The following is a 27,226-nucleotide window of genomic DNA, read 5'->3' as shown; positions in this document are numbered from 1 at the left end:
TAAATCGCGTCTTCCTGCAAAGTGTGTTTTAAAACCGCCGATATTTGTTTAACATACAATTACTGTCTAACACAATCAAAATTAAAAGCCAGTAACGAACAAACCATTTAAATGCTTGCTGAGCTCTCTCTCTCTTTTTTACTTAAAAGCTGTCCATCCTGCCCTCCTCCCAAAAATTAGGAAACACTAGTTACTACCAAAGGTCAAGGGTCTATCTTTCATAATGAGGTATTTTAGGATTAGGATTAATGGCTGTGGAATGTGTACATGTGTTTATGTATATATGACACTAATGGGAACATGTGACACATGGGGCCTTCTTATGGCACCGATCCTATTGGGGATATTGTGTTCATGAAGCAATTGATCCAACCGTTATGGAAGGTTGGTAGCAGAGCATGTGTTTTGCATTCAAAATGGCCCAGGTTCAATTGTTGGCCTCTTCAGGTAGGGCTAAAAAGACTTCTGTTGGAAATCCTGGAGAGTCCTGGAGAGCCACTGTCAGTCATATAAACCAGGGTTTCCCAAACTTGGGCCTCTGGCTCTTTTTGGACTTCTTCTTCCTCTTCGCCTGCCCATCTGGCCGGGTTTCCCCAGCCACTCTGGGCAGCTTACAGCATATCTAAAAATATAATAAAAACAGCAAGCCTCCTAATCCAGGGCTGCCTTCAGATGTATTCTAAAAGTTGGGTAATTCTTTATCTCTTGGACATCTGAAGGGAGGGCGCTCCACAGGGAGGGTGCCACTACTGAGAAGGCCCTTGTTAGCAGGACCAGTGGTCAGGGATGATGGGAACAGCAGTCCAAAAGCAGCTGGAGCTCCAATTTTGTGTAGACAGCACTGAGGTAAGTCACATCTACACAGTACATTTAAAGCATGTGGCTTCTCCCAAAGAACCATGGAAATTGTTGTTTAGCCCTTGAAAAGCTGCAGTTCCCAGCACCCGTAACAAATTGCAGCTCCCCAGATTCCTTGGAAGTTAATGGTTTTCTTACTTCCAAGAACCCCATACATTGGCCCATTTGGCAAGGGACCACTGAACATCTGCCATGGAACCCCAGCGGGAGAGCCTGTTTCATGATGTAAGAGGCACCTTCAGCTCATGTATAGCCTTGATCAGACCTGCTGGGTCTCATCACTGGCCCTCATGAACTAACAGCGCTGGTGGGCAAGGTGTCTTTCAGTACACCTGTACTACTCTTTTTATTGAGGAACCCCTGAGAAGCTTCCAATAGATTCTAGGGTTCCCTGGAGCACAGTCTGAATGCCACTGCTATAGAAAAATGTGACTGCCATAGAAAAATGTGAGGTTACTGGAAGAGTAGAAAGAGGGTGGTGTCTGAACTGAAGGCATATGCCCCAGCAACATCGCTGCAGCTAAGCAGGCCTGGGTCTAATGAATGCCTGAATAAGAGCCCACTGTGGAACCACATTGAGTTCCGCGATGGAACAGAGGCAATATAAAAATGGGCTCAGTAAATACTATAGTAATAATAATGATTTATTATTTATACCCCGCCCATCTGGCTGGGTTTCCCCAGGCACTCTGGGAGGCTCCCAACAGAATATTAAAAACATGATAAAACATCAAACATAAAAAACTTCCCTAAACAGGCCTGCCTTCTAAAAGTCAGATAGTTGTTTATTTCCTTGACAGCTGATGGGAGGGCGTTCCACAGGGCAGGCGCCGCCACCAAGAAGGCCCTCTGCCTGGTTCCCTGTAACTTCATTTCTCACAGTGAGGGGACAGCCAGAAGGCCCTCAGAGCTGGACCTCAGTGTCCGAGCTGAATGATGCATATGTCTTACGTTAGAGAGGACAATTCTCTATCTGTGGGGTGATAGTCCTGCATTTGAAAGAGTCCTCTCTTTGAAGCATTGACTGATCCGAGGCCAGTGTAAAGATAAAGAAGACTAAGAAGGAAGTGGAGAGGCCGTAAAGTTCCACACCAACAGTTAACTCCTGAACAGTAGACTGACCGGCCACATGGGTCACCTGGTCACTCACTGGGTTGGGACAGATTGTATTTCTATTTCAGTAATAGTAATTATTTTTAAAACCACATCCCTCTCTATATATTAGCATATGCAACTTTTAATGCAAAACTCTTTTTTGCTGATGCATCTCCTTTCTTTTTTCTTTTTTGTTTTTTAGCGATGCTACACTAGGAGAGAAATACAGCAGCCCTCTAAACTAGCACATTGTTTTCTTTAGTTCTCACTAGCTCCAGCCCGTTGCTGGAAGGGTGAACTATCATTTCATGCTTGTATGGATGTATTTATTTAGGACACAGAGCCTGATGACTCAGGAAGTTATGTAAAAAAAAAAAAAGACATGACCCAGTTAATTTTAGATGCTATTGTTGGAAGCATATCAATGAAAATTAATCAAACGGTCATGAAAGAACCGCAAGGATAAAGTGCAGAACATTGGTGGGTGCGAAGACTCTTGGCAGCGGCCACTACAAAGGTTTTAATGAGAGGAAAACACATTCTCAAGCAAATTAGAGAGTAATGGTATGATTAAATGGTAAATAATGGTTAAGTGCATGACTAAAAGACAAGGACAGTGGAGATCCAAAGTTGCAGGAGTGGCGTGTCCTCAGTGTGCTCCTCTGAATTGCCAATTCCTTTCCTAGGAATTCAGCATGGATTTCAAGGAGGATGAGGGGAATGTAGGGGCTGTGCAGTAGGAGGCAGGAGGATCTGGCGTCCATTGGGACTGGTAGGGTGGAAGGCTGGGAGCCAAGCAGTAGGTGGTGCCAGATCCAATGACAGACAGAGCCAACTAGAATCATAGAATCATAGAGTTGGAAGAGACCACAAGGGCCATCGAGTCCAACCCCCTGCCAAGCAGGAAACACCATCAGAGCACTCCTGACATATGGTTGTCAAGCCTCTGCTTAAAGACCTCCAAAGAAGGAGACTCCACCACACTCCTTGGCAGCAAATTCCACTGTCGAACAGCTCTTTCTGTCAGGAAGTTCTTCCTAATGTTTAGGTGGAATCTTCTTTCTTGTAGTTTGGATCCATTGCTCTGTGTCTGCTTCTCTGGAGCAGCAGAAAACAACCTTTCTCCCTCCTCTATGTGACATCCTTTTATATATTTGAACATGGCTATCATATCACCCCTTAACCTCCTCTTCTCCAGGCTAAACATGCCCAGCTCCCTTAGCCGTTCCCCACTTTCCTCCCTGCTGAGTTCTACAAGGACGACACTAAGATGAGGCAGCAGCAGAAAGCTCCTGGACTGGTCATAAGTAAGAAGGCAGCTAGGTATGAGCTGGCCAAGGCAGACCACCCCAGTGGGTAGGATAAGCGTTTTAGAGAAATTGCCTATGAAACAAACAAACAAACAAAAGCGAGAGCTATTCCAGAAGACGAGAGTAAGGCTCTTTGCACAAGTGTGAGGAGGTAGATCTGGTGGCAGCCTCTGAGTGTTAGCTTATTGATCAACTTCCTGATGAATTAATGGACTGAAATTATAATTGTTGCCCACGATCTAAAAAAGACGTCAGGTGGTTTCATGCACTTAAAGGGGGCTTTGGTCTTATATATATATATATATCAGGGATGAGACCAAGGGTAGTGAAAGTTAAAGGGCACTCCCCACAAAAAAGCCTTCCTTGCCTCATTTCCCCCTCCAGCTTTCAGGCACTGTGTATGACGTAATTCATTTTCAGAGCTGTACCTAGGGTCCCTTGCGCCATTGGCAAGGAGCTGTATCCCTGCCAAAAAAAGAACCACTTTACTGCATTATTATTATTATTATCATTATTATTATTATTATTATTATTATTATCATCAGTGCTTTTTTCTGGGGGGACACAGGGGTACGCATACCTGTAAACATTTTGTGAATCTTTGTACTTTTGTCCATTTACTGTATTTATTTTTCCTGATTTGAACTATAAAATTGTGATTTTCTTGAGGCCCCCAGGCAGGATCCAGTTTCACCAACCCCTAGGTACCGTATTTTTCGCCCTATAAGACGCACTTTTTCCCTCCAAAAATGAAGGGGAAATGTGGGTGCGTCTTATGGGGCGAATGCAGGCTTTCGCTGAAGCCTGGAGAGCGAGAGGGGTTGGTACGCACCAACCCCTTTCGCTCTCCAGGCTTCAGGAAGCTATCCGCTAGCTGTGGGAGACCCAGCTCTCCCAGGGCTAGCGGAGAGCTTGCCTGCACCCCGAAGCTTGGGGCGTGTGGAGCTCAGCACGCCCCAAGCTTCTGGTGTAGCGCAGCGATCCGCTAGCCCTGGGAGAGCCCCGCGGCTCTCCCAGGGCTAGCGGACTGCTTGCGCACACGCAGAAGCTTGGGGCGCGCTGAGCTCGGCATGCCCCAAGCTCCGGTGTAGCGCAGCGATCCGCTAGCCCTGGGAGAGCCCCGCGGCTCTCCCAGGGCTAGCGGACTGCTTGCCGGCACGCAGAAGCTTGTGGCGCGCTGAGCTCAGCACGCCCCAAGCTTCTGGATTAGCGCAGGGGTCCGCTAGCCCTGGGAGAGCCCCGCGGCTCTCCCAAGGCTAGCAGACTGCTTGCCGGCACCCAGAAGCTTGGGGCGCGCTGAGCTCCGCACGCCCCAAGCTTCAGGATTAGCACAACTGTCCGCTAGCCCTGGGAGAGGCGCCCGGCTCTCCCATGCTAGCGGAGACCTTGCCGGCACCCAGAAGCTTGGGGCGTGCTGAGCTCCGCACGCCCCAAGCTTCGGGATTAGCGCAGCGCACCTGGGGGGGGAAATAAAAATTTTTTCCTTTATTTCCCCCCCAAAAAACTAGGTGCGTCTTATGGGCCGGTGCGTCTTATGGGGCGAAAAATACGGTATGCCTCTGTCCACAGTGAAATCTTTGCTCACCAAATAATGGTCATTATCACCCCAAGCTAGTTTTTTCGGAGTCTTCACTTGAGGACTTAGGAAAGTTGCCTTATACTGAATCAGATCATCGGTCCACGTAGAGCGGTACTGTCTGCACTGACTAGGAATGGATCCCTAGGGCAGCCAGCTGGTGTTGGACTATGTCTCCCATCAGCCCTCTCCAGTGCAGCAAATGATCAGGGATGGTGGGACTTGTAGTACAACAGCATCTGGAGGGCAACATCTGGAGGGGAAGTCTTCTCTAGGGCTTCAGACATACCTGTTTCTCCAACCTACCTGCAACTCCAATGATTAAACCTGGGACCTTTTGAATGCAAAGCATGTGCTATGCCACTGAGCTTCCACTCATCTCCAGCAGAGGGACTTAGAAGAGTGAATTCATAGGTGTAGTTTATTACCTGCTCAGCTTCCATTGTTCTGGAGTGGATCATTGAAATGGGTGGGACTGCTCTAAAATAGCTGCTGTCTGATACGCAACAATGATTTGGGATGGATTGGGCTGGCAAATATTGGCACCCACCAAACTGGTGGTTCTGAAAGGGGTTTCGATTTAAGGCTCGACTGGAAACCTGATTTTCCAGTTGAAAAAGAATTTCCATTCTAAATGTTTTCCCCAAACTGTCACAGTTCGTAGAAAAGGCCATTTTACTATAAATCTTACAAACCCACCTCCTTTCTAGTACAGTATGCCCAAATGGAAATGGGATTTGTGAAGCCACTTTCACAATTGGCACAAAGTGTCCGTGGTCTCATCTGGAAGGCCAGGGCCAGGATCTGCTCCTGGTTTCTGAGGTTTTTGTGACTCAGAAGATGTGGGAAGAAAGCAAAATGTCCTCGCTGACCTCTCCCTTGTCCTACCTCCTCATCTGACAGGAGTTTGGAAGGTTGATTGTCCTGGTTGTGTTTTGAGGAGAACAGCTTGCTTCTCCAAGTTCTTGTGACTATGTTGGTTTTCGCTTTGGGGTTTTTCTTAATCGTTTGGCACAAACCAAAGCCCATCAAAAGGCATGTCTGGGATTTCTATTTCACTGTTTTGCTCCTCTCACACTGCAGGGGGATTTCCTTTAGGAAGCTAATGTCTTTTGAAGGTTTTTGGAACGTGCAGGATCCAAGCCTGCCTTAAGATTTTCCACAGGCTGCCGTGGGGATATTGGGCAAAGTCATTTCCACTCCATGCAGCAAAGTCACCTGGGTGGTTGTGGGTTTTTTTTACCACGTATTATTAGGCCAAAGAAAAGCCCCAATTCCCAATTGTTATTCTGGTAACTTTGAACATTGATAAACGGCATTTTTCTTCTTCTTCTGGGAGATTGTAAACGAAAAGTGCAGTTTCTTTGCATAAGTGTTTTCTGGGGCTTAATCTGAGCTTGGGCTCACTATGCTTATCCCAGACCCTAATAATTCATTTATTTAGTTTTTTACATTAATACAACACCTTCGTTACATTGCAGAACCCAAGGCAGCATACCTGTGCTTCCTAACTATCCACCCAACATACCCAGTCTCAGCAAGATGGCTGCCTCATGTGCTTTCAGACCGTACAATGAAGTGCAATAATTTCAAATGCACTGAGAAATGTGAAGAAGATGTCTCTGAGCATGGTCAGAGTGTCTTTCCCTTACCACTGAATATGCTCAGGCCTTATGAGGCTGGCCTTCCCCTTCAGATATGGTCGCTTCAAGAAGACTCGAGCCCTGGCCTCTGTCCTTGCAAAATAAACATCTGGCATTGTCTCCGGAGACATCAACAAATATTCCACACCGATATTTCCTGGAAGCATCAGCAAGTAGATTGCCTTCCATTAACATGAAAGAAAAGAAAAATCAAATTGTTTGCTTACATTCTGTGGTTTGTCCCAGGGAATTCATAATTTGTGGTACCTTTTACAGGGAATATTTTTCACTGGTCTTCCTGGGAATATATTATAATAATTATTTTTTAACCACAGCTGCCAGAGACATAATTCCTCAATGTCTTCTTCCATTGATGTCACCAGTAAAAATTGTGGTAGAGAGTGGGCAGAAATAAGCCCTGAAGCACATTGTAAGTCTCCACGGCACCAAACAGACTCCCCAGGGTAGGTGTGCTGGTCAGTTACAGCAAAGAATACACAAAAGTAGCCTCGTGGCCCCTTAAAAATTTCCACAGATTTATTGTGGCAGAAACTTATCTGGACTAAAATTCACTTCATCAGATAGATCAGGGGTCAGCAATCCTTTTCAGCCATAGGACGGTCCACTGTCCCTCAGACCATGTGGTGGGCCGGACTAGTTTTTTTTGGAGGGGGGACGAACGAATTCCTATGCCCCACAAATAACCCAGAGATGCATTTTAAATAAAAGGACACATGCTACTCATGTAAAAACTCACTGATTCCCGGACTGTCTGCTGGCCAGATTGAGAAGGCGATTGGGCCGTATCCAGCTCCTGGGCCTTAGGTTTCCTACCCCTGAGATAGATAGATAGATAGATAGATAGATGATAGATAGATAGATACATAGATCAGGGTATCAGTGAACACAGCAAAGCACATCATAAATGTGCAACAGTACATGCTAAAATACATCATAAAACAGACTGAAACTGACACGGGGACAAATGGAAGAAGATGCTTTCACCCCAGTATGGCTCCCCTTTATTACATACACAGCCCAACAGGACAACAAGAACCCACCAACAGCATATGAACCAATATGCCTAACTTGACCCAACAATTCCTTCCCCTGCACGTGCAAGCAAATCTTACTGCAGCCAACTGAGGACAACCAACCACGCCCTGCCCTCCCAACCTCTCTCATTACCAAGGTAATATAATAAACGAATAGAAAGAGAACCTACTCAAGTGACACTGACATAACCCCCCCACACACACACACACTAAGTGAAAGAATATAAGTTTTACCACCCCACCCACCCCTCTCCCCTCACTCCCCCTTTTCCTGCGTCTTCACCAACCTTATTCTGTATACAACACTAATGTCCCATATCAAATGTAACTGATCTGTAGAAAAGACTCTACAACCTGAAATAAGAGACAATGCACGTGCTTTTGTAAACCACGAAAATATTTAATAAATTTAATAATAATAATAATAATAATAATAATAATAATAATAATAATAATAATTAAAAAAAAGAATCAGCATAGCTCAAACAACAGAGCAGATGGTCTTTTATTCCCACCCCTCTGGCCATTTCTGCCTTTGATGATGAATGCCCACTTCATTAATCCAATAGATTAGGCTTTATTTCTGCCCACTAAGTTCATATATGTTGGTGGTTGTATAGGAGAGCAAGGTAACAGCTTTACCAGGTATGGGGAACCTGTGGTCCTCCAGTGGTTGCTGGTCAATACTCCCATTATCCTTGATGGGGTGGGGAGGAGCTTGAAAAGGGATGGTTGCCTCATTTTTGGCAATCATTGTTTTCATAGGTTATGTACTGGAATGAAACATGGTCATTATGCTCATCAGGTTAGTTTTCTGTTATCCGATTGCATGTTCCTGAGAGGTAAGAGTCTTAGTCACTTACACGAAAAGCTGAGAGAAGTCCTGATGTACCTATGAGACCAAGTTAGTTGCACAACTCCTACTTGCGGGTTTCCCACAGGCATCTATTCTGACACTGTGAGAACGGGATGCTAGTTCCACTTCTGAAACACCCAGTTTGGGGAGTATGGACTAGCTCCTGCTGTCAGTAGCCTCCACCAAAGGGTGAATAAACCTATCAATTTCAATTTCTCTCAGTTCCTCTTTTTCACAGTCTTAAATTCATTTATCCGCATGTCCAAAGCAACTTGCGAAAATTCTCAGGAAGATTGCTCAGCGTTTGAGTGTGAATCTCTCGTAAAACACACATTTTTGCATGCAGCTCTAAGACATATATTTTGACATGCATTTCCTCCTGCTATAGTGGATTTTTGAATTAATAATTTTCACAAACATATGCATTTCTTTTCACCCTTCCCTCTTACATATGCATTCTTGTACACATTCTTTGATTGAAAAACTGGTTTGCAAAATTCAGAGATGTGCAGAGTTTCAAAGGATAATTGCATTTCAGTTCATGTACTGGATTGAGAAGTGCAAATTAGGTAGCTGCTCATTAAAATGCAAACAAGATCAAAATTCTCCTCCCTCCCCCCCCCCATTAGTTTAAGTGAGCACAAAGGTGACAGAGGCCCCCTGCTGGCATAGCCCAACACAGCCAGGCAAATCTGGGCAGAGGAACATCTCCCCATTCAACCCCACTCCAGTATGGCAGATCAGAGTTTCGGTTGCTTTGCCAATCTGGAGCTAGCCCTGAAGTTGCAGTCCTGTATCCACATCTCTGTGAGGAAGCCCCAGTGAATGCAAGATTTCTGAGGAGACATGTTTAAGGATGCACTCTTATTTTGCCATAAGCTTTTACAAATAAGAACCCACCTCATCAGATTCATCTTGAGAGTCTTGTATGGTGCGTCAAAATGAAACAATTTCAGAAGATATTACAAAATCAGCAGGAAACCTTCCCCCAAAGTTCTAGAAAATCACATTACTACAAAAATGTTTCCGGTCTCATATGTATGATTTAATACAGTTTCAGAATGCAAACAAGATATTGGACTAAGATGAATTTTTCATTCTTAACAGAAGCAGTTAAGAAAAGAGAGAATTAAGTTTCTTGCACAGTTAAACAGTCTATGGAAGTAAGTTGCCCATTAGTCATTAATTTCCTGTAATACAACAAAGACCATTCACTGCCCCCTGCACTGCCTTGATATTCTGCATCTGAAGATTGTATGTATAACATAGAGATGGAAATAGATATCCTTAAGGTAAAACAGAAAATGACAATTGGCAAAACATCAAAATTTATCCACATCACATTCCTTCCTTGCTTTTTATTATCCTGTCTAAATTTAGTCTTTTGTCAAAGTATCCCCACTCCTCCAATTTACTCCACCAAGGAAATAATAATTTATAATAATAATTTATTATTTATCTGGCTGAGTTTCCCCAGCTACTCTGGGCGGCTCCCAATCGAGTGTTAAAAACAATACAGCATTATTGAGATTAAATTGCAGAATTAAGTTTTGCTTTTTAACCTGTGTGTAATTTGAAAGCAGCAAAATGGCCACACCGTGGTAAAAGAGCAAACCTGGAAAGATGAATTTTCCAACTCGCACCCTAGAGCAAAGATAGGGAAGCTGTGCCCCTCTGTTAGACTCCAACTCCCATCAGGCCTGGCCAGTATGGCAAATGATCATGGATGATGGGAGTTGTAATCAACATACGCAGTCAGCATCTGAAGGGCCACAGATTCCCCATCCATATTCTAGAGATCTCTGATAAAGATTGACAAAGGTGGTGTTACAAACATTGTGAATGGATCATTATTAAGTCCCCAATCCTGAAAACACACAAATAGTCATCTGCGGGCACAATGGCAGTGGTAGAATTAGAAAGAGGTCATTATGTGGGTTGAGTCAGTGGTGGCACACAACCAGTTTGGGTTTGTGGCCAAATGTTCCTATGATCACTATGTGTTATTGCATAACATACTCTTGTTGTTGTCATTTAGTCGTGTCCGACTCCATGACCAGAGCACACCAGACCCTCCTGTCTTCCACTGCCTCCCGCAGTTTGGTCAAACTCATGTTGGTTGCTTTGAGAACACTGTCCAACTATCTCGTCCTCTGTCGTCCCCTTCTCCTTGTGTCCTCAATCTTTCCCAGCCTCAGGTTCTTTTCCAGGGAGTCTTCTCTTCTCATGAGGTGGCCAAATTATTGGAGCCTCAGCTTCAGGATCTGTCCTTCCAGTGAGCACTCAGGGCTGATTTCCTTCAAAATGGATAGGTTTGATCTTCTTGCAGTCCATGGGACTCTCAAGAGTCTCCTCCAGCACCATAATTCAAAGGCATCAATTCTTTGGCGATCAGCCTTCTTTATGGTCCAGCTCTCACTTTCATACATCACTACTGGGAAAACTATAGCTTTAACTATATACACCTTTGTTGGCAAGGTGATGTCTCTGCTTTTTAAGATGCTGTCTAGGTTTGTCATTGCTTTTCTCCCAAGAAGCATACTCTACTTGTACTTAATGTGTGCTTGTTCTCCTGTAACGATTTGCATGGTTGTTGTTGTTTTTCTACATGCTAGGTTTCGGTCACCTCATCCAACAGTTGTTGACGCTCGCAGGTGGTCGCATGGTACTGGTCTTGGAGGGAGGACATGACCTTACTGCCATCTGTGATGCCTCAGAAGCCTGTCTAAATGCCCTACTCGGAAATGAGGTAATCAATAGGCCGAAATGCTGACAAACAATGCATGCTTCCTGGATATTTTGCCGCGCCACGGTGGACTAATAGTATGTGATATCAGGGTGACAGGATGGTGGGATGGGTTTGCCCAAAATGTAGAATGAAAATGTCATCAGGTATGTTTGGGGACAGAACTTGACATGGTGGCAGTAAAGCCCAGATCTCCAAATGTGGATTGCAATGAGTAGCTTGTAAAACAGTGGCGGTGAACATTTTGCAGCCTGAGAGCCACATTACCATTTTGGAGGGCCTTTTGGGGAGACCGCATGCTGGTGGTAGGTGTGGCCAGAGACAAAAGTGGGTGGAGTAAGGGATGTAAATGTTACCTTTGTATAATAGGCTAGTTTCTACACATGTTCATGCACCACTCTCTATCCTTCATGCAGACAAGCAAGAAGCATTAGAAGAATTTGAGGGTGTATTCCAGGCAGGCATAAACACTCAAGGAGGGTCGGTGTTCTGAGGAGGGTTTCTTGTGGGCCAGATAGAGAGACCTGGAGGGCCGCATTTGGCCTGTGGGCCAGAGGTTCTCTACCTCCATTGTAAAAATGTGGGATGGCAAGTAGAAAGTGAGCAGCGGGTGGGAAGAGGAGCCAAACTCCATTTATAAATGGATTTATTATCAGAACACAAGATTGCTGTTCCCAAAATGTGCTTTTTTTCAGGGCAAAATTGTGGCCCCAGAACTTGTGAGATCATGGTAGCCACATGGCTGGCAACCTTTGCCCCTATCATCCCCCTTTAAAAGAAAGATCTCTCCACCATTTTCACCAGATAGTCATGGAGCAGTGAGAATGAAGGATTTTTGAGGGAAACACACATGTAAAACAGCCCTTCTGTAAGTAGAAGGCACCATAATCAATATCCTACAAACCACTTTGAAACCTTGTATTCAAATGGAGCAGTGCTAGACTGACTGCTTACACATTACATCACAAAGAGAGGACACAGATTCACATTAAAAATGCATTTATATGTGTGTGCGTGCATGTGCATGTGCAAATTTAGAAATCATAACTATAATTGAAACAGAAATGAAATCCATCTTAGCATAGTTGGGAAGGCTGTCACCAGGTGACCTCTTCAGGGGCTAATGGTTGGTGGGTGACATCAAGGACCCCTCTGCTTTCCCTTCTTAATCTTTAAAATGGACACGGACCAGAGATTCCTTCCAAGAGAAGATTGTCCTCTGAGAGCCCTCCCAATGCACACCCTAAGCTAGGTTAATTTTGTTAATAGCTAAAAGCCCAGTATATTAGGAATATGACTGGTCATCCACTAACTTTCATGGCCAGCAGAAAAGTATGTTTCAAACAACAACAATAACAACAACAGTGGTTAAATTGAGCCACACATTATCATAATTAGAAGATGCCATTCTCTGCAGGTGCTTAACTGGGTAATTAGGACTCATTTCCCAGCAATTCCCTTCTGCAAACAGTGCTAGCAGAGCACTAGCCGTAGTTCAGAAAACACTGGCAAGGCCAATGCTGCCTTCTCAACACGGAGCACGCAATTGAGCTTAAATTAGGAAGGTCAGGAAAGGCCTTTTTAAGGCACTCTGCAGTTTGTCAGACGTATTTATTCATGTGCTGAGGATTAGAATTCATAAACATGAATGCAGGGGGCTTTGGAATACTTTTGCTTTGCCTTTGTTGTTCTTGGCTGGGACTCGTCAATGCAGCAGTATGCGGCTCTGTCCACGCTACTATCAGCACACACACACACACACCCCACATGCACACCCGTACACACACAAAAATCTACAAAACAAGCAACTGTCAAATGAGCAGGGACCTTCCAGCATTCATGGGGAGCCAGGCAGACATGCAGATGTAATGTCCCAGACTCAGCAGCAAGAAGGGCTTGTTTGAATTAATTTTGTCTCAGAATCTCTGGAAGGAAAACATCCTGAATCCCAACAATGTGGAAGAAATGAATAAATGGAGGACCGGCTAGAGAAGAATTGCTTTCTGCATTGTCTCTTGAACAAATGCGACCAGTTATTGTCTCCCACTTAAGAAATGGATGAAAATTAGAGAAGGAAGAAATGATTGGGGGAGGGTGGAAAGCATTCAGAAAAATTATTCTGACAATAGCATAGAAATAAAACAGGGATTAAGATGAATTGGGTGGAGCTAATGGATTATGGAGAATCACCTTCATCTCTTGTGGCTCAAGCAGATTAAGGCTGCAACTCTTGCTGGCCAGGGGCTGTGTGAAGAACCATTGAATGCAGAGGGAAGGGAGATCCACCGGTGGAGTGGTACTTCCACCACTGGATCTCAAAAGCCAATGGTCTGCAATAACTTGGAGCAGGGCCTTGTTTGCTCCTGTTCCATGGAATAGCATTCCTGTCAAGATATGACAGCTACCTGCTAACATGCGCTTTATGGAAGCGGTTGAAGATATTTTCATTCCAGCTTTCCCAGATGGATAAATAGGTCCATTTTGTATTGTTTTAATTTTCTAAGAAACATATTTGCAGTTTTTGCGTTTTCAACTGTTTCCTGCTGGTTTTTATTGTACATCCCCTTTGAGATGACTGTGCAGAAGGGGATGAATACATTGATGACGATGATAAGAAGAAGAGCAACAATAATAATTGGATTCCCCTACTCTGTGATGCCTATGGAACAATCTATGGATGGAGATGTAGGCCTTTCTGGGGGGGAGGTCCAAAGCCTAGGCCAGGCATCCCCAAACTTGGCCCTCCAGCTGTTTGGGGACTACAATTCCCATCATTCCTGATCACTGGTCCTGTTAGCTAGGGATGATGGGAGTTGTAGTCCGAAAACAGCTGGAGGGCCGAGTTTGGGGATGCCTGGCCTAGGCACAGAGCCACAGAAAAAGCTCTCTTCCCAGCCCTAATCCAACACACCTGCAAGAGGGGTTCTGTTGCTGATTCCAACAAGTAGACAAGCTTGTAGGGGAGAAATCACAGCAAGTAAGAACTAAGGCTTATCCACACTTCCTCTTGACCTGCCACTTTCCCCCAGGGAAAACTGCTCTTTAGCATTCAGTCGGAGGAAACAGCAAATGGCTTGTACGCAGATGGTTGTTAGTGCTCAAGAGAGGGTTTTGCCTGGGAAAGGAACATGGCAAGAGGGAAACCGCTTGGACCCATGCATTCTAGGCACAGGACAAGTTGTAAGTGTGATGAGCCCTAAGTAGCTTGACCAGGTAACCTTCTTGGGGACAGGAAATTCATATATGAGCTGTCAAGCTAAAGCTAACCCAAAATTTTGTTGCGCAAGGCATGATACATACTCCAATTACTCTTCGGTGCCTGCATTTCTGCTCCAGAGCCAGCCCCAAACTTCCTACCGGCCTAAGATTAGCAGGCACCCCCAACATCATCCCAAAATGCTCCCCAGAACTGCAGAAGATGCAGTGATCCACCCCTGTTCCCTTATGAAGATCAGCCATGTTGGGGGGGGGAAGCAACAGACCACGTGCCACTTTGGCCTGACGGCTGCCCCCCTTCAATTTTGCTTCCACAGGCGACTGCCTGCATCGTCAAAACCAACCCTGCTTCCCCTTGAATATTATGCCTCAGCTCTAAATACATTTGACTTGGAAGGGAGTCCCATTAATTTCAGTGTATTTGCTTTCCAAGTATGTGTTCTTTGGGCCAAAGCCCAAATTTGGAAAATACACAGAAACCTAACTTGGATCCAAATCACACTTACTTGCATTCCAGGGAAACCAGTGGGACCTACTTCTAAGTGCAATTTTTTTTTTTTTTTAGGTTTCAGTATACCTTTGAGAATCCATGGGCTTCCTCCCAGAGGGATCTATATCAGTTTATAAAGACAAACAATGGGGAAATTAATTAAGAATGTGAGGGTACCCAAAGTCCAGGTTTGTGAGTTGTATCAGTGGACAGGAACCAATGGCTATTAAAAAGAAGAAGGAGGAAATATTAATCAGAAGTCTCTTTCCCACTTCCCACCATAGGTTGCCTCTTAGGAGGAAACCCTCTTGAGAGGTGTGAAAAGATTAAGCAATTGGATCCCCCTGAACTCTGAAATAAAAATACTGAAATCCTTAATTCAGGTATCAAAAGGAAGGGGGAGATTAAGCTGCTGCAAAATACACCCCCCAAGCCTTCAGTTAGCACTTTTTAGGACACATCCATTATACTGGCATCTGTCAAAACAAAAGGAACGGGTGGTTTCAGCTAATTGGGGGGAGGGTGTAGCTTGCAAAGGAACAAGTTCTTCAGAGGGCTATACAGCTTTAGACTGCAATTTGAGACCCTGGTTTGGCAGAATGGAGGGTTTCCTCCACAGCATCTAAATTAGTCAACCAAAAATTATTATTCATATACACACACACACCTCTTTTTTTTTAAAGAAAGAAATACAACTGGACTGAAGTGACCTTTCGTTAGGGCAAATGTAATATATATCTGGAAGACTGGATGGAATCGGAGTGATTTTTCAAAGACCATAATTAATTAATTAATTAATAAATAAATAAATAAATAAATAAATAAATAAATGCAACCCCTTATTGTCTCCAGCTGGAGGCCTTTGAAGCCTAAATGCAGTGCTGGTGGAAGGGAGGACATTGGCTGGATAGGGATGCAACATCTGTCCCACCGGCCAATCATTTATTATTACAATCATTATTTATCAAATTTGAATACCATCCTTCGAGGATCACATGGCAGCTTACAATATAAAAACAAAAAAACACATAACATAATAACAAACAAAACAGCAAACACATACCTACACATTTCTTTTTCCTTACCCCTGTGCTACAGGCTAAAATCAACTAAAAACTGGTGTGGGCTTTTGGCTGCTTAATATTGATTTCATGATAGTTTTGTGCTGGTGTGTGATGATTTTATGTTGGCAGCATGCTGGTAGAATGGCATAAATACATACTTCCCCCAAACTTTGCATCTATGTGCATGCAGGTAAAATCATTTTAATCAAATCATTATGAAGTAAATTTGCCTTAAGGAAGCTAATTTAATTGAAGCAATCCAGCCTGTTTCTAAGAAGAAAATGGGCTTTGGATGAAACGACGCAGCTGGTGTATATGTGGCTACTCACATGATCAGATCCCAAGTGATGGGAACTGGAAAGAAACCTCTTGAGTCAATGGAAAATTGGTGCCAGAAAAATGGTATTGGCAGTATTGGATTGATGGACCAATGCCTGCTTACTCACAGGAAGCTGCCCTTTACCACGTCAAACCATTAGTCCATCTAGCTATATGGCTCCTCCAATGGCAGGGGCTGTGTACCTCTATGAACCAGGTGCTGTTGCACTCAACTCCTGCTTGTAGGCTTCCCATCGATAACTGGTTGGACAATGTGAGAACAGGATGAATAAATCCAGCAGGGCTGTTCTTATACAGTGGTACCTCGGGTTACATACGCTTCAGGTTACACACTTCGCTAACCCAGAAATAGTACCTCAGGTTAAGAACTTTGCTTCAGGATGAGGACAGAAATCGTGCTCTGGCAGCGCAGCAGCAGCAGGAGGCCCCATTAGCTAAAGTGATGCTTCAGGTTAAAAACAGTTTCAGGTTAAGAAGGGACCTCCAGAACGAATTAAGTACTTAACCCGAGGTACCACTGTATATTGTATGCACTGACTGGCAGCAGCTCATCAGGGTTTCAGACAGGGAGTCTTTCTAAACCAAAGATTCTGGGGCTTGAACCAGATCCCTACCTTCTGTCCTGAAAGCAGAATTTCTACCTCTGAATTCTCTCTCTTCCTTAAGTAGAAGGAAGAAGTTGCCTTATAGATTCTATTTGGTATAATGCACCTCCTTCCTTCTCTGTGTCTAACCATGTATCTCACCTCGCCCATTTCCCTTCTGGTCCAGGAATTTTACAACTCCATGATACAGCTTAGCTCACATCTGCTTGTAAATACATGGCGGTGAAGCGCTGGCAAACTTCACCTGGCTTGCACCGGGATGCCATTTCTTTGAAAGCCCTTTCGCCCTGCATACCGACTTATCTGGAAGCAAGTACAAGAAAGCATGCAACAGGCCAATTGGGCTGGCTTCAAACCCTTTGAAAAAAAATATCCCTCAGTGTATCTTTTTCAAGCAGATCCATCAAATGGCTTTGTTGCTCCTGCGCTGACCTTAGTCAGTTGTTTATGCAAAATTCTTTTATAAAGATGTATTTCCACTTCTTTTTGCAGTCCCCCCACCCCTTCACTCTTTGGCTCCGGAGCTTATAAAATGCCAAGAAGTGTAGGAGTGAAGGTGACACTGCTATGTCTGTCAGCTGCGGAGTGATTCCTTTTGTTCATTGCTGGGTCTCATGATATTTTCCAGGGACACCCTCTTGTCTTCTTAGTTTAATGATTATTTTTATTTTAAAAATGGATCGCTGCCATCAGAAATTATTCTTGATGCAGACAGTCTCCCTTTTTTCTTCAAAAGGACATATCTTACTATAATCCGCTGGCTTTTATTTTTTAGTGGTGTTTTCGTAACAATGGTGCATCTATCTGGGTCAAATAGGGTGTGAGATCCTACCTCCGAAGGCTGATGAGGTTTTACTGACATGGAGCAGAAACTGACAAGAGAATAGAGGCCATCTCATGAATGAGCTGCTAACTATTTTGCAGGAGGGACTTTTAAACAGAATCCGGGAGCTCCAGATCTGCTTCCTTATCATAAAGTGGGGTCCTTTCTGCCTTGCTCTACATTCACCCCTTTTCACACCAACAGACAGCATCCAGATTATCATATACAGTACAGGGAAGAGGAAGGTCCAGAACTGATGCTGACACAGACCGCTACGCTAATAATAGGCAATAGAACGAAAGAACAATACCCTATCTCTCTCCCCTCCCTCCCCCTACCCTTTCCCCATATGCAAGATGCCTATGACAAAAGTGTCTCTCACTAAATGTAAACAAACTGTAAAAAAGACTATGAACCAAAAGTAAAGACAATAGATGTACCTTTCCCTGTTTATCTGTTTGTTTTGTACAAAAAACACCTTTGATAAAAACTATTTTTTTTTAAATGTCCCAAATGCTTCATGCAAACAATCCCTTCATGATAGCCTTTTTCTTTGAGCTCTACAGACCATTTGCTATTAAGTACTGTTTCCCTCGTGTATGTTCATCATGCTGTGGCAACTTTAGGGTTGCCGTATTTCGAAGAGGACACATTTGCCGACTTCAACTTTTAACTATGGATCTCTATGACGATTCTCATTTTACATGCCCATGAAAAAGAGGACATGTCCTGGGAACCCTAATACTTGTGTGAATAACCACCGTAGGTCTAATGCCATAGATAGAAATTCTCAAACATCATTTCAGAAGTTTGAGGAAGGGTTGAAGCTCAGAGGTAGAACCATCTGCATTGATTCAATCTGCAGCATCTTCTGATAGGGCTAGGAGAGGGTCCTGCCTGAAGCCCTGGAGATCCCCTGCCAGTTACTGCAAACAATACTGAGCTAGACAGATAAATGGTTTGACTTGCTGTAAGGCAGCCTCCTTTATTCCAAGAAAGCACAATGGACCCAAACCAACTGTGTGTTTCTATCCATGGCAGAGCAAGCGGTGTTTACAGATCCTGCCTCCAAAAGCCAGTCATCGCACCATTCATTTAAGCCAGGAGGAGAAATGGGAGGGACTAAATATACATCTTATGGAGTGTATTGGTTCTATAGAAGTGATCAGAACATTTGCACATGGTGTACATGCAGTAAGTAACTCATGTACACCACTAAAATGCGGCATTTGTGCTCCTAAAGCCATAGAGGCCTGTTCTGCGTAACTAGGTTCCAGTGGGTTGCCAATGGTCCTTATTTAATGAATGAATGGGAATTACTGTGCGCCACAAAATCACATCTTCGCTTAGGCAAGAACGTGCAAAGGATGGTAAATTGATCTTGGCCCAAGATGTCAGCTGAAAATAACATACAGAAATGAAGAAAACATCAGGACAAATTTGTGTGTGTGGTCAATTTATGTATACTGTATATATAATTTATCTGAAAGATTTATATGCACTTAACTTCAACAACCTCTAAGCAGTGTACAAGATTTTTATATTTTTTTTGAAAAAAATGTAAATATAAGTTAAAACTATAAAATCAGACTTCTCTTAAAAGGACTGATGGAATTATTTCTTATTCCATTTATTTGAACATTCAAAAAATGTTTGCACATTTTTATGTCTGTGAACAGATATTTTATATTAGTTATTTTGAAGTATGGAATTCTCTGTGCATAAAATAAATTTCTGGTGTTTTCCTTTTATGAATTATGGGGAGAAGGGGATAAGAAGAAGAAGAAGAAGAACAATGGCATGCCCCATCAAGTTCTAAGGCAACTTCAACAAAGTTTTGTTTCAGCATACAGCTGGACATAGAGACACACTGGAATTTGATTTGTGAGGAGCCTACAAAAAAAATTGCCCAGATAACTAGCATTTTTAAATGACTAATGCACAGCCATGCACCTGCTTGAGAGGCTTCGTGGATTAGTCTTGCAGTCACTGGAAAGGCCCCCTGGAATTCAATTACATGGCTGAAAAACAGAAAGCAAAACTGAGCCCCTGTTCATTTGGTGGGAGGAATCCCCGCAACATGTTAGCTACTTCTTTGGCTGAGATTTTCACAAGGCTTAAGCGTTCTCAGCGAGCCTTACTTCCATGCAACTAACTGCAGATTCTTACCGTTTTGCACTTGATTTGTTCCTGTCTTGCAGCTGGAGCCCCTGTCCGAGGACATCCTCCACCGAAACCCAAACTTAAACGCCATGGCTTCTTTGCAAAAGATCACCAAAATTCATAGTAAGTTGCAATGTTTGTTCATTCTTCTTTTTAAAAAGTTTCTAGCTCTTACTAACTGAGCAGTGCTGGAAGATACATGGACATCCCAAAATGAATACACTTAACTTTCCCACCATGTTCAGATCAATACACAGGACTTTCCTTACACTGTCTCCCTCTCTCCATCGGCAGACCTCTCATAAGTGTGCAGCTGCGCTCACGAGACAGCTGCCCATCATAGCTGTCAACGGTTTCCTTTTTTTAAGGGAAATCCCCTTATTCCGAATAGGATTCCTTGCAAGAAAAGGGGAAAGTTGACAGCTATGCTGCCTGTACCTAAAGGGGCACATAAGGGACCAACTGGACTCTAAGAAGATTCAGGAGCTTGATGCTCCCAGAAAATGTAATTGTGATAGTGTATTGCAGGTATTAGGGACACGGGTGGCGCTGTGGGTTAAACCACAGAGCCTAGGACTTGCCGATCAGAAGGTCGGCGGTTCGAATCCCCCTGATGGGGTGAGCTCCCGTTGCTCGGTCCCTGCTCCTGCCAACCTAGCAGTTCGAAAGCACGTCAAAGTGCAAGTAGATAAATAGGTACCGCTCTGGTGGGAAGGTAAACGGCGTTTCCGTGCGCTGCTCTGGTTCACCAGAAGTGGCTTAGTCATGCTGGCCACATGACCCAGAAGCTGTACGCCGGCTCCCTCGGCCAATAAAGCGAGATGAGTGCCACAACCCCAGAGTCGGTCACGACTGGACCTAATGGTCAGGGGTCCCTTTACCTTTACTATTGCAGTTATTGATATTGTCAGCATGAAGCAATTGGATGCATAAAAGCTGAATCCTTTTGCAAGAAACATTGTCCAGCCTGGTTTGCGCCCTTCTCTCCCCGCCCCACAAGATTCTGCACCTGGGGCCATCACCCCCCCGATCCCCCCATGCCATGCTACTGTCTTTTCAAGTCTCTGTAACACATGGGTTCCCCTGTAGTGTTTTGCCCTCTTTGAATTGCTTTCCTGTCCCCTTCCACTTCCGTTGTCTAGTTCTGCCCCTCCTCCCTATGGAAAAGCATCCATCCCTTGGGAATGACCCATCCCAAACCAGATGCTCCTCAGCTCCTGTAGGCTTTCCGCTGGGTATCAGCTGAAAAGCTACTCTCTCTTCTTTTTTTATTGTGAGTGCCAGCAGTCTGATCCCGCTCTGGTTCAATTTTGGCACCCAGTTCAGTTTTCAATTAATCAGCTGCTTAACTCTGTTGGGTTTGGAGTGGGGTGGTGGTCACAATCAAAAAGAAGAGAGTCAAAGGTTGGTTTTACTTTATTTTATTCATTCCCTTGCAAAAACTCCAGTGGTGAACATGGGTTCATTTCTTTTATGACAGAGCAGGGTATTATTCCCATGCCAACAGATCTGGTTTTCTTGCACATCTGTTTTTCTAGCAAAGAACTGCCCCCACCCTGAAACCCATAAATAATGGAGTTTGAATTGCTTGTTCATTGCAAACTAACTGCTGCGTGAATGTTCTGTGGGAACATTGTGGAATGCCCATATAACTTTTTTATTAATTTTTTTTGTTTTAATGAATAGAGATTATAGTCTCTAAATGCACCATTAATAGAGAATGTTTCTGTCTTGCTTTTTTTAAATAGAATTTGCCAGACCCAGTGATTGTTCGGTGCTTTATATACACCATTTTTAAAGTGATGGATTTTACACTATTGGAGAAAAGCCAAGTTTCTATCACTTGGATCTTTTTTATTTTAAGATACATAATATGCTGCAGTTTTAATCCCCTTAAATTTTTCTGTTTTGTAAGGATCCTGCTAGCAACTCAAATGGCCACGAGGCTTCATGTCCAAGAAGCCACCTTTCTATCATGTTACCAGTTGATTAAACAGGTTGCCCTTTTCCTGATGCTTGGCTTCCATTGATGTCCCCTCTTCTGTTTGTGAATGAAGGAGATACAATCTCCTGAAAGGATTCAAGCTTTGCTACATCATAAATAAGAGAATTCCATCCACTTCAGCTCTAAACCCTCATACTACCTGTGGAACTCCTTCAACCCCATATCTCAGGGTTACAGCACATCTTTTGCATGCAAAAGGTCTCAAGTTCAACCCTTGGGCTCGGATGAAGCCCTGGAAAGCTGATGCCAGCCAGACAGTAACAAGCTTCATAGACCAATGAAGTCCAACTCAGTATTGGGAAAGAACTGTAACTCAATGGTAGAGCATTTGTCCTGCATGCAGAAAGTCCCAGGTACAATCTCTGATGTCTCCAGGTAGTCTGGGAAAAGCTTCTGCCTGACAACCTGGAGAGCTACTGCCAATCAGTGTAGACAGTACTGAGTCAGATGGACAAACATTTACAATTGAAGTATAATCAAGTCATCTGGTTGCTATTGAAACACTAGCATAAATCTATTTTATTATGACAAGCTTACGTCAAGGTCTCCTGGATAGGATGCTACAATTTTCCAGGACTATCAGAGATTTGGTATCTCTGGATTATTCTTGGTATGGCAAACTGCTTGATAGAGCTACCCAGCTCAACAGCTGAAGGCTCACACCAAGGCCTAAGGTGTCTTTACCACATCAGTTTTATGAGACACATATAGTTGTACCTCGGAAGTCGAACGGAATCTGTTCTGGAAGTCCAGTTGACTTCCAAAATGCTCAGAAACCAAGGCACGGCTTCCAATTGGCTGCAGGAAGTCCAGGTATCAAAGAACGTTCGCAAACCTGAACACTCACTTCCAGGTTTGTGGCGTTCAGGAGTCACAATGCATTTGTCAACCAAGGTACGATTGTATTGGATTCAAATACAACCCTGATATTTAGCATGTCAGGGGAATTAAAAAACCAACCAGCCAACAACATTGAGCTCATCCTGACATAGGAAACCCCAACTCTGCCACATGAGATTGTATTCATAAATATAAAAGCCAAGCTTGACAATTTATTTGTCCAAATTTGAATTCTTAAACTATAGGAAATATTTGTGCCCATTTTCTAGCTCCTTTCTCCTCTTGTTGCTGTAGGCTGGGTTCTTGAGCTTTGAAAAGGTACCAATTTTTCAAAGGAGTTAATGGGTTTTGGGAGTTCCTCCAAGGAAGATGTTCTCCAACCTGAGGCCATCTGTTAGTTTCTGGGTGTATACACAGAACGGATCTGGGCTCCAGCTACTGCAGTGTGTTTGCTCATCCTGGAATAAATAGGCTGCAGCACCTATTTTCTGAAACTCACTGCCTGTTAATAGTAACCAGGAGCCTTCATTGTGCCCTTTTTGACACCTACTTAAACTGTTTTTGTTTAAGGAAGCCAATCCAGACACTTATTATGTGCATTTGCTCTTTTAAACCGTTGGCATTATCTAAATTTTGGTAACTTTCAACATGGCTACTTTTTATAAGCCTGTTTTTATTGCTATTTTTAATGGATATTTTATACCATTTTATGTAAGCTGCTTGGAGATATCCATTAAATGTTATATACACCTTGCTGAATAAAAATAAATAAGTATGTGCCATGGATAATGTACCATTTATGAGCAATTGTTCTTCATTTGCCTAGATAATTTGCTTCAGAGACTTTTTGATGTTGCAATAAGCAGGAGGTTTGAAAACTCGGGGTTGGTTTTGGGGTTGGTTTGCTTTTTAATTCCACACATTATATAATGTACCAATATTCCCTTGCCTGCCTTATTCTAAGCTACCCTATAATATGTCGCAGCGCTCCCATAGCAGCCAGTACATATATTAACATTTTAAATAAATTATTGTTCTAGTGCACGCCCTGAGGTTAGAGGCAAAAGAACATCCAGGACTAACAAACCTGATTGTTCTGGCAACACAGATGCGTAGTGCCTTCTGGCATACCAAACTTCTGTTCTAGTTGCTGTCGTCTCTGATTTTTTTCTCCCACTGCCTGCTGTTTACGGTTGCATTAAATGTACCTGCCATTTCACAAATCTCCGATTTTGCAAATGCCGAAATGCTCACACTGTTAGAAGTAGCCCACCAACGGCTCCAGCTTCCCAGATACTAAGAGTTCATTAAACTGTGTGCTGTTCTTTCACTTTATTGCTTTCTTAGGAAGGGCTGTGACACAGACCTTGGAAAAGAGAGCACTTTCCAACTTGGCACTGTGGGATCCAGAATCATAACTTCATCACAGCCGTTTGAAATTCCCTGTTGCAACCACTCCAACACTTATAAGCACTCTGCGTTGGACCTAAGCAATTACTAGGGTTATACCACCATGCTAGCTAAATTTCCCATAAATTATGGGACTGCACAGTTATTATGGTGTATTTTCTTTAGGCAAGTACTGGAAGTCTGTGGAGCCTTACGTTGTGCCAGTTAGTTGTAAGCTGGCTGAGACTCAGAAACAAGAAACAGAGGAGACAGAGGCAGTCTCAGCTATGGCCTTACTCTCGGTGGATGTGGACCAGCCTTTCTCACATGAACATGCCAGGTACGTGCAAAATCTCAGAACGGAAAGTGACAAGTGTTTGCGTACTTCTGTTGTGTGACTGAAGGAACGTGTTTTAAGTCCTTTTTTTTAATAATCCAGACTCTTTTTTTGCATGCTTTAACTTCATGTTGTTTTCCTTGACAATGTTGGAACAACCAGAGACAGAGAAGCATTCTATAGTTGCCTTGGATTGTTTGGCTTTCGGGAAACTGGGCTGCTCTAGATGTCATTTTTTATTGTGCATTCCTGTCTACCAACTCCACCTGGTACGCAGGCTGAGACCCTACCTGCCCGCAGACTGTCTCGCCAGAGTGGTGCATGCTCTAGTTATCTCCCGCTTGGACTACTGCAAAGCGTGGGGCTACCTTTGAAGGTGACTCGGAAACTACAGCTAATCCAGAATGCGGCAGCTAGACTGGTGACTGGGGGCAGCCGCCGAGACCACATAACACCGGTCTTGAAAGACCTACATTGGCTCCCAGTACGTTTCCAAGCACAATTCAAAGTGCTGGTGTTGACCTTTAAAGCCCTAAACGGCTTCGGCCCAGTATACCTGAAGGAGCGTCTCCACCCCCATCGTTCTGCCCGGACGCTGAGGTCCAGCACCGAGGGCCTTCTGACGGTTCCCTCATTGAGAGAAGCAAAGCTACAGGGAACCAGGCAGAGGGCCTTTTCGGTAGTGGCGCCCACCCTGTGGAACGCCCTCCCTTCAGATGTCAAAATGATAAACAACTACCTGACATTCAGAAGACATCTTAAGGCAGCCCTGTTCAGGGAAGTTTTTAATGTATGATATTTTAGTGTTTTTTGGTTTCTATGGAAGCTGCCCAGAGTGGCTGGGGAAACCCAGCCAGATGGGCGGGGTACAAATAATAAATTATTATTATTATTATTATTATTATTATTATTATTAGCGTTTATATACCGCCCTATGCCCAGAGGTCTCAGGGCAGTTCACAGAAAAGATCACAACATATATAATCAGAATAAAAAAAACAGCCCAATAACACCTCCCCCCCTCCGAAAAGAGCCACATTTTAAAAGGGTATAGAATGTCAAACAGATCAGCCAAAGGCCTGGTTAAAAAGGAATGTTTTAGCCTGGCGCCTAAAGGTGTGGAATGAAGGCGCCAGGCAAACTTCCCTAGGGAGAGCATTCCACAGATAGGGAGCCACTGCAGAGAAGGCCCGTTCTCGTGTTGCCACCCTCCACACATCTCGAGGAGGAGGCACATGAAGGAGGGCCTCAGAAGATGATCTCAGGGTCTGGGTGGGTTCATATGGAAAGAGGTGGTCCTTGAGGTATTGTGGTCTTGAGCTGTTTAAGGCTTTATAGGTCAAAACCAGCCCTTATGGTATTGGAATGGTTATATACAGTCCCACTTTCAATCCTGTTTGCTGCTGCTGCTGCTGCTGTTCTTTTTTCCTGGTTTTGTTGTGCTATAAGCATCAAGAGTTCCCCTTTGGTTGGCAATAATGTGGCAACACTGGGAAAGCATTGTAGAACAACTAATAAATTGGAATGAGGTGTGGATGGTCCAGTACGAAACCACCACTAATGACATGTTTCAGAATCAACACACACACAATCCAAACACACACCAGTTTGGAGGAGCCCTCAAATCTAGTGGCCACAATATTCTATCGTTTTGTACTGCTTGAAAGTTATCTTCATGAACTTTGTTGTCACACCTACAAAACTCTGACCACTCTGGTCAGCAAACCCAACAAAACTTTTATCAACAAGTCCAACAAGGCTTAAATGGTGGAGGCAAAGGTTGAGGGCCCTTAATGAACGCCCCAATCCCCAGACCCTGACTCCAGATTTTAGTCAAATCATGCCCTCTGCCACAGCTTTCGGAGGGAACCATCACAAAAACGGGATTCAAGCATTGGTGCCCACACTACAGAATTAAGTTGAATAGAAACTTGTATGTTTTGAATTTTAAACTGGTATCACCTAGATATAAAAAGGATAGGCCCAGATTTCGTCTGTTGTCAAAGAACTGTTATGCTAACGAAAATATATTTCCATAGATCTGCTTGGCCAAAATTAGGAGTTGTCCTCTGATGAACAAGGTGAACCACACCTTGTTTCCTGATCGGTCTGTTCTCCATGGGTTTGGGTGCCTCTTGAGAGAACGTCATCCAATTTAGCATGACAGTTCCTGGGCTGGGTGTGCCAGTTTTTCTCTGGGTTTGGACATCTTTGGATACCATTTTGAATCAAGATAGTGGGCCATAATATTCCAAAATGCATCTCTGTCTCCAGAGATATCATTGGCCAATGGTTCTTGAAATTAAGTGGGTTTGGCCTACATTTGGATAACTTCAGGCACAGTTTTGAGTCCTTATAATGGACCCAACTGTTCCAAACTGTGCTAGTTTGGATGGCTCTGAATAGACTGTTTATAGTTTGGTGTGACGGTTCCTGAAATGATGGAGTGGAGTTTGGTATTTGGACACCTCCTGCATCCATTTGGAATCAGAGCTGAATAGCTGGTGCAGGAGTCAGTTGGAGACAGCAAATGAGCTCAGGTGACCACTTCCTACAATGTAGCAGCAGTTGCAGGAGGGTAACTGGCAGCTACAGTGTGGGAGGAGGCAGCATTGTTGTTGATAGCAGCAGCAGAACAGCTGGGACCTGAACTACACCAAACCAAGGCACATTGGTGGTCAACTCTTGGGGATGGCAGAATGAGGAGGCAAGACATGCCTGGCACAGCAGCTGAGCATGTGAAGCAGCACAGCAGGAAACATGCCTCAAGGGTGCAGTCCCGCTGGCTGCAGAGGACTGCTTCACCAGCATGTTTC

At 43.8% G+C, this 27,226-nt stretch overlaps 1 protein-coding gene across 5 annotated transcripts in view; it reads left to right on the top strand.

The window, feature by feature from the left end:
- HDAC9 (histone deacetylase 9) overlaps positions 1 to 27,226 on the top strand; it is a 484,232-nt gene that overhangs the window by 443,724 nt on the left and 13,282 nt on the right. For all 5 annotated transcript variants that reach the window (XM_082193889.1, XM_082193888.1, XM_082193887.1 and 2 more), the window contains 3 exons: positions 11,009 to 11,142; positions 19,878 to 19,962; positions 24,260 to 24,413. In XM_082193889.1, the coding sequence (XP_082050015.1) occupies positions 11,009 to 11,142; positions 19,878 to 19,962; positions 24,260 to 24,413 (373 nt within the window). The remainder of the gene's footprint in view (positions 1 to 11,008; positions 11,143 to 19,877; positions 19,963 to 24,259; positions 24,414 to 27,226) is intronic.

This window comes from Podarcis vaucheri (genome assembly GCF_965113315.1).
Source record: "Podarcis vaucheri genome assembly, chromosome: 12".
NCBI classification, from domain to species: domain Eukaryota; kingdom Metazoa; phylum Chordata; class Lepidosauria; order Squamata; family Lacertidae; genus Podarcis; species Podarcis vaucheri.
Note: the sequence above shows the minus strand (reverse complement) of the source record. Positions and strands in the feature narration are given on the sequence as shown.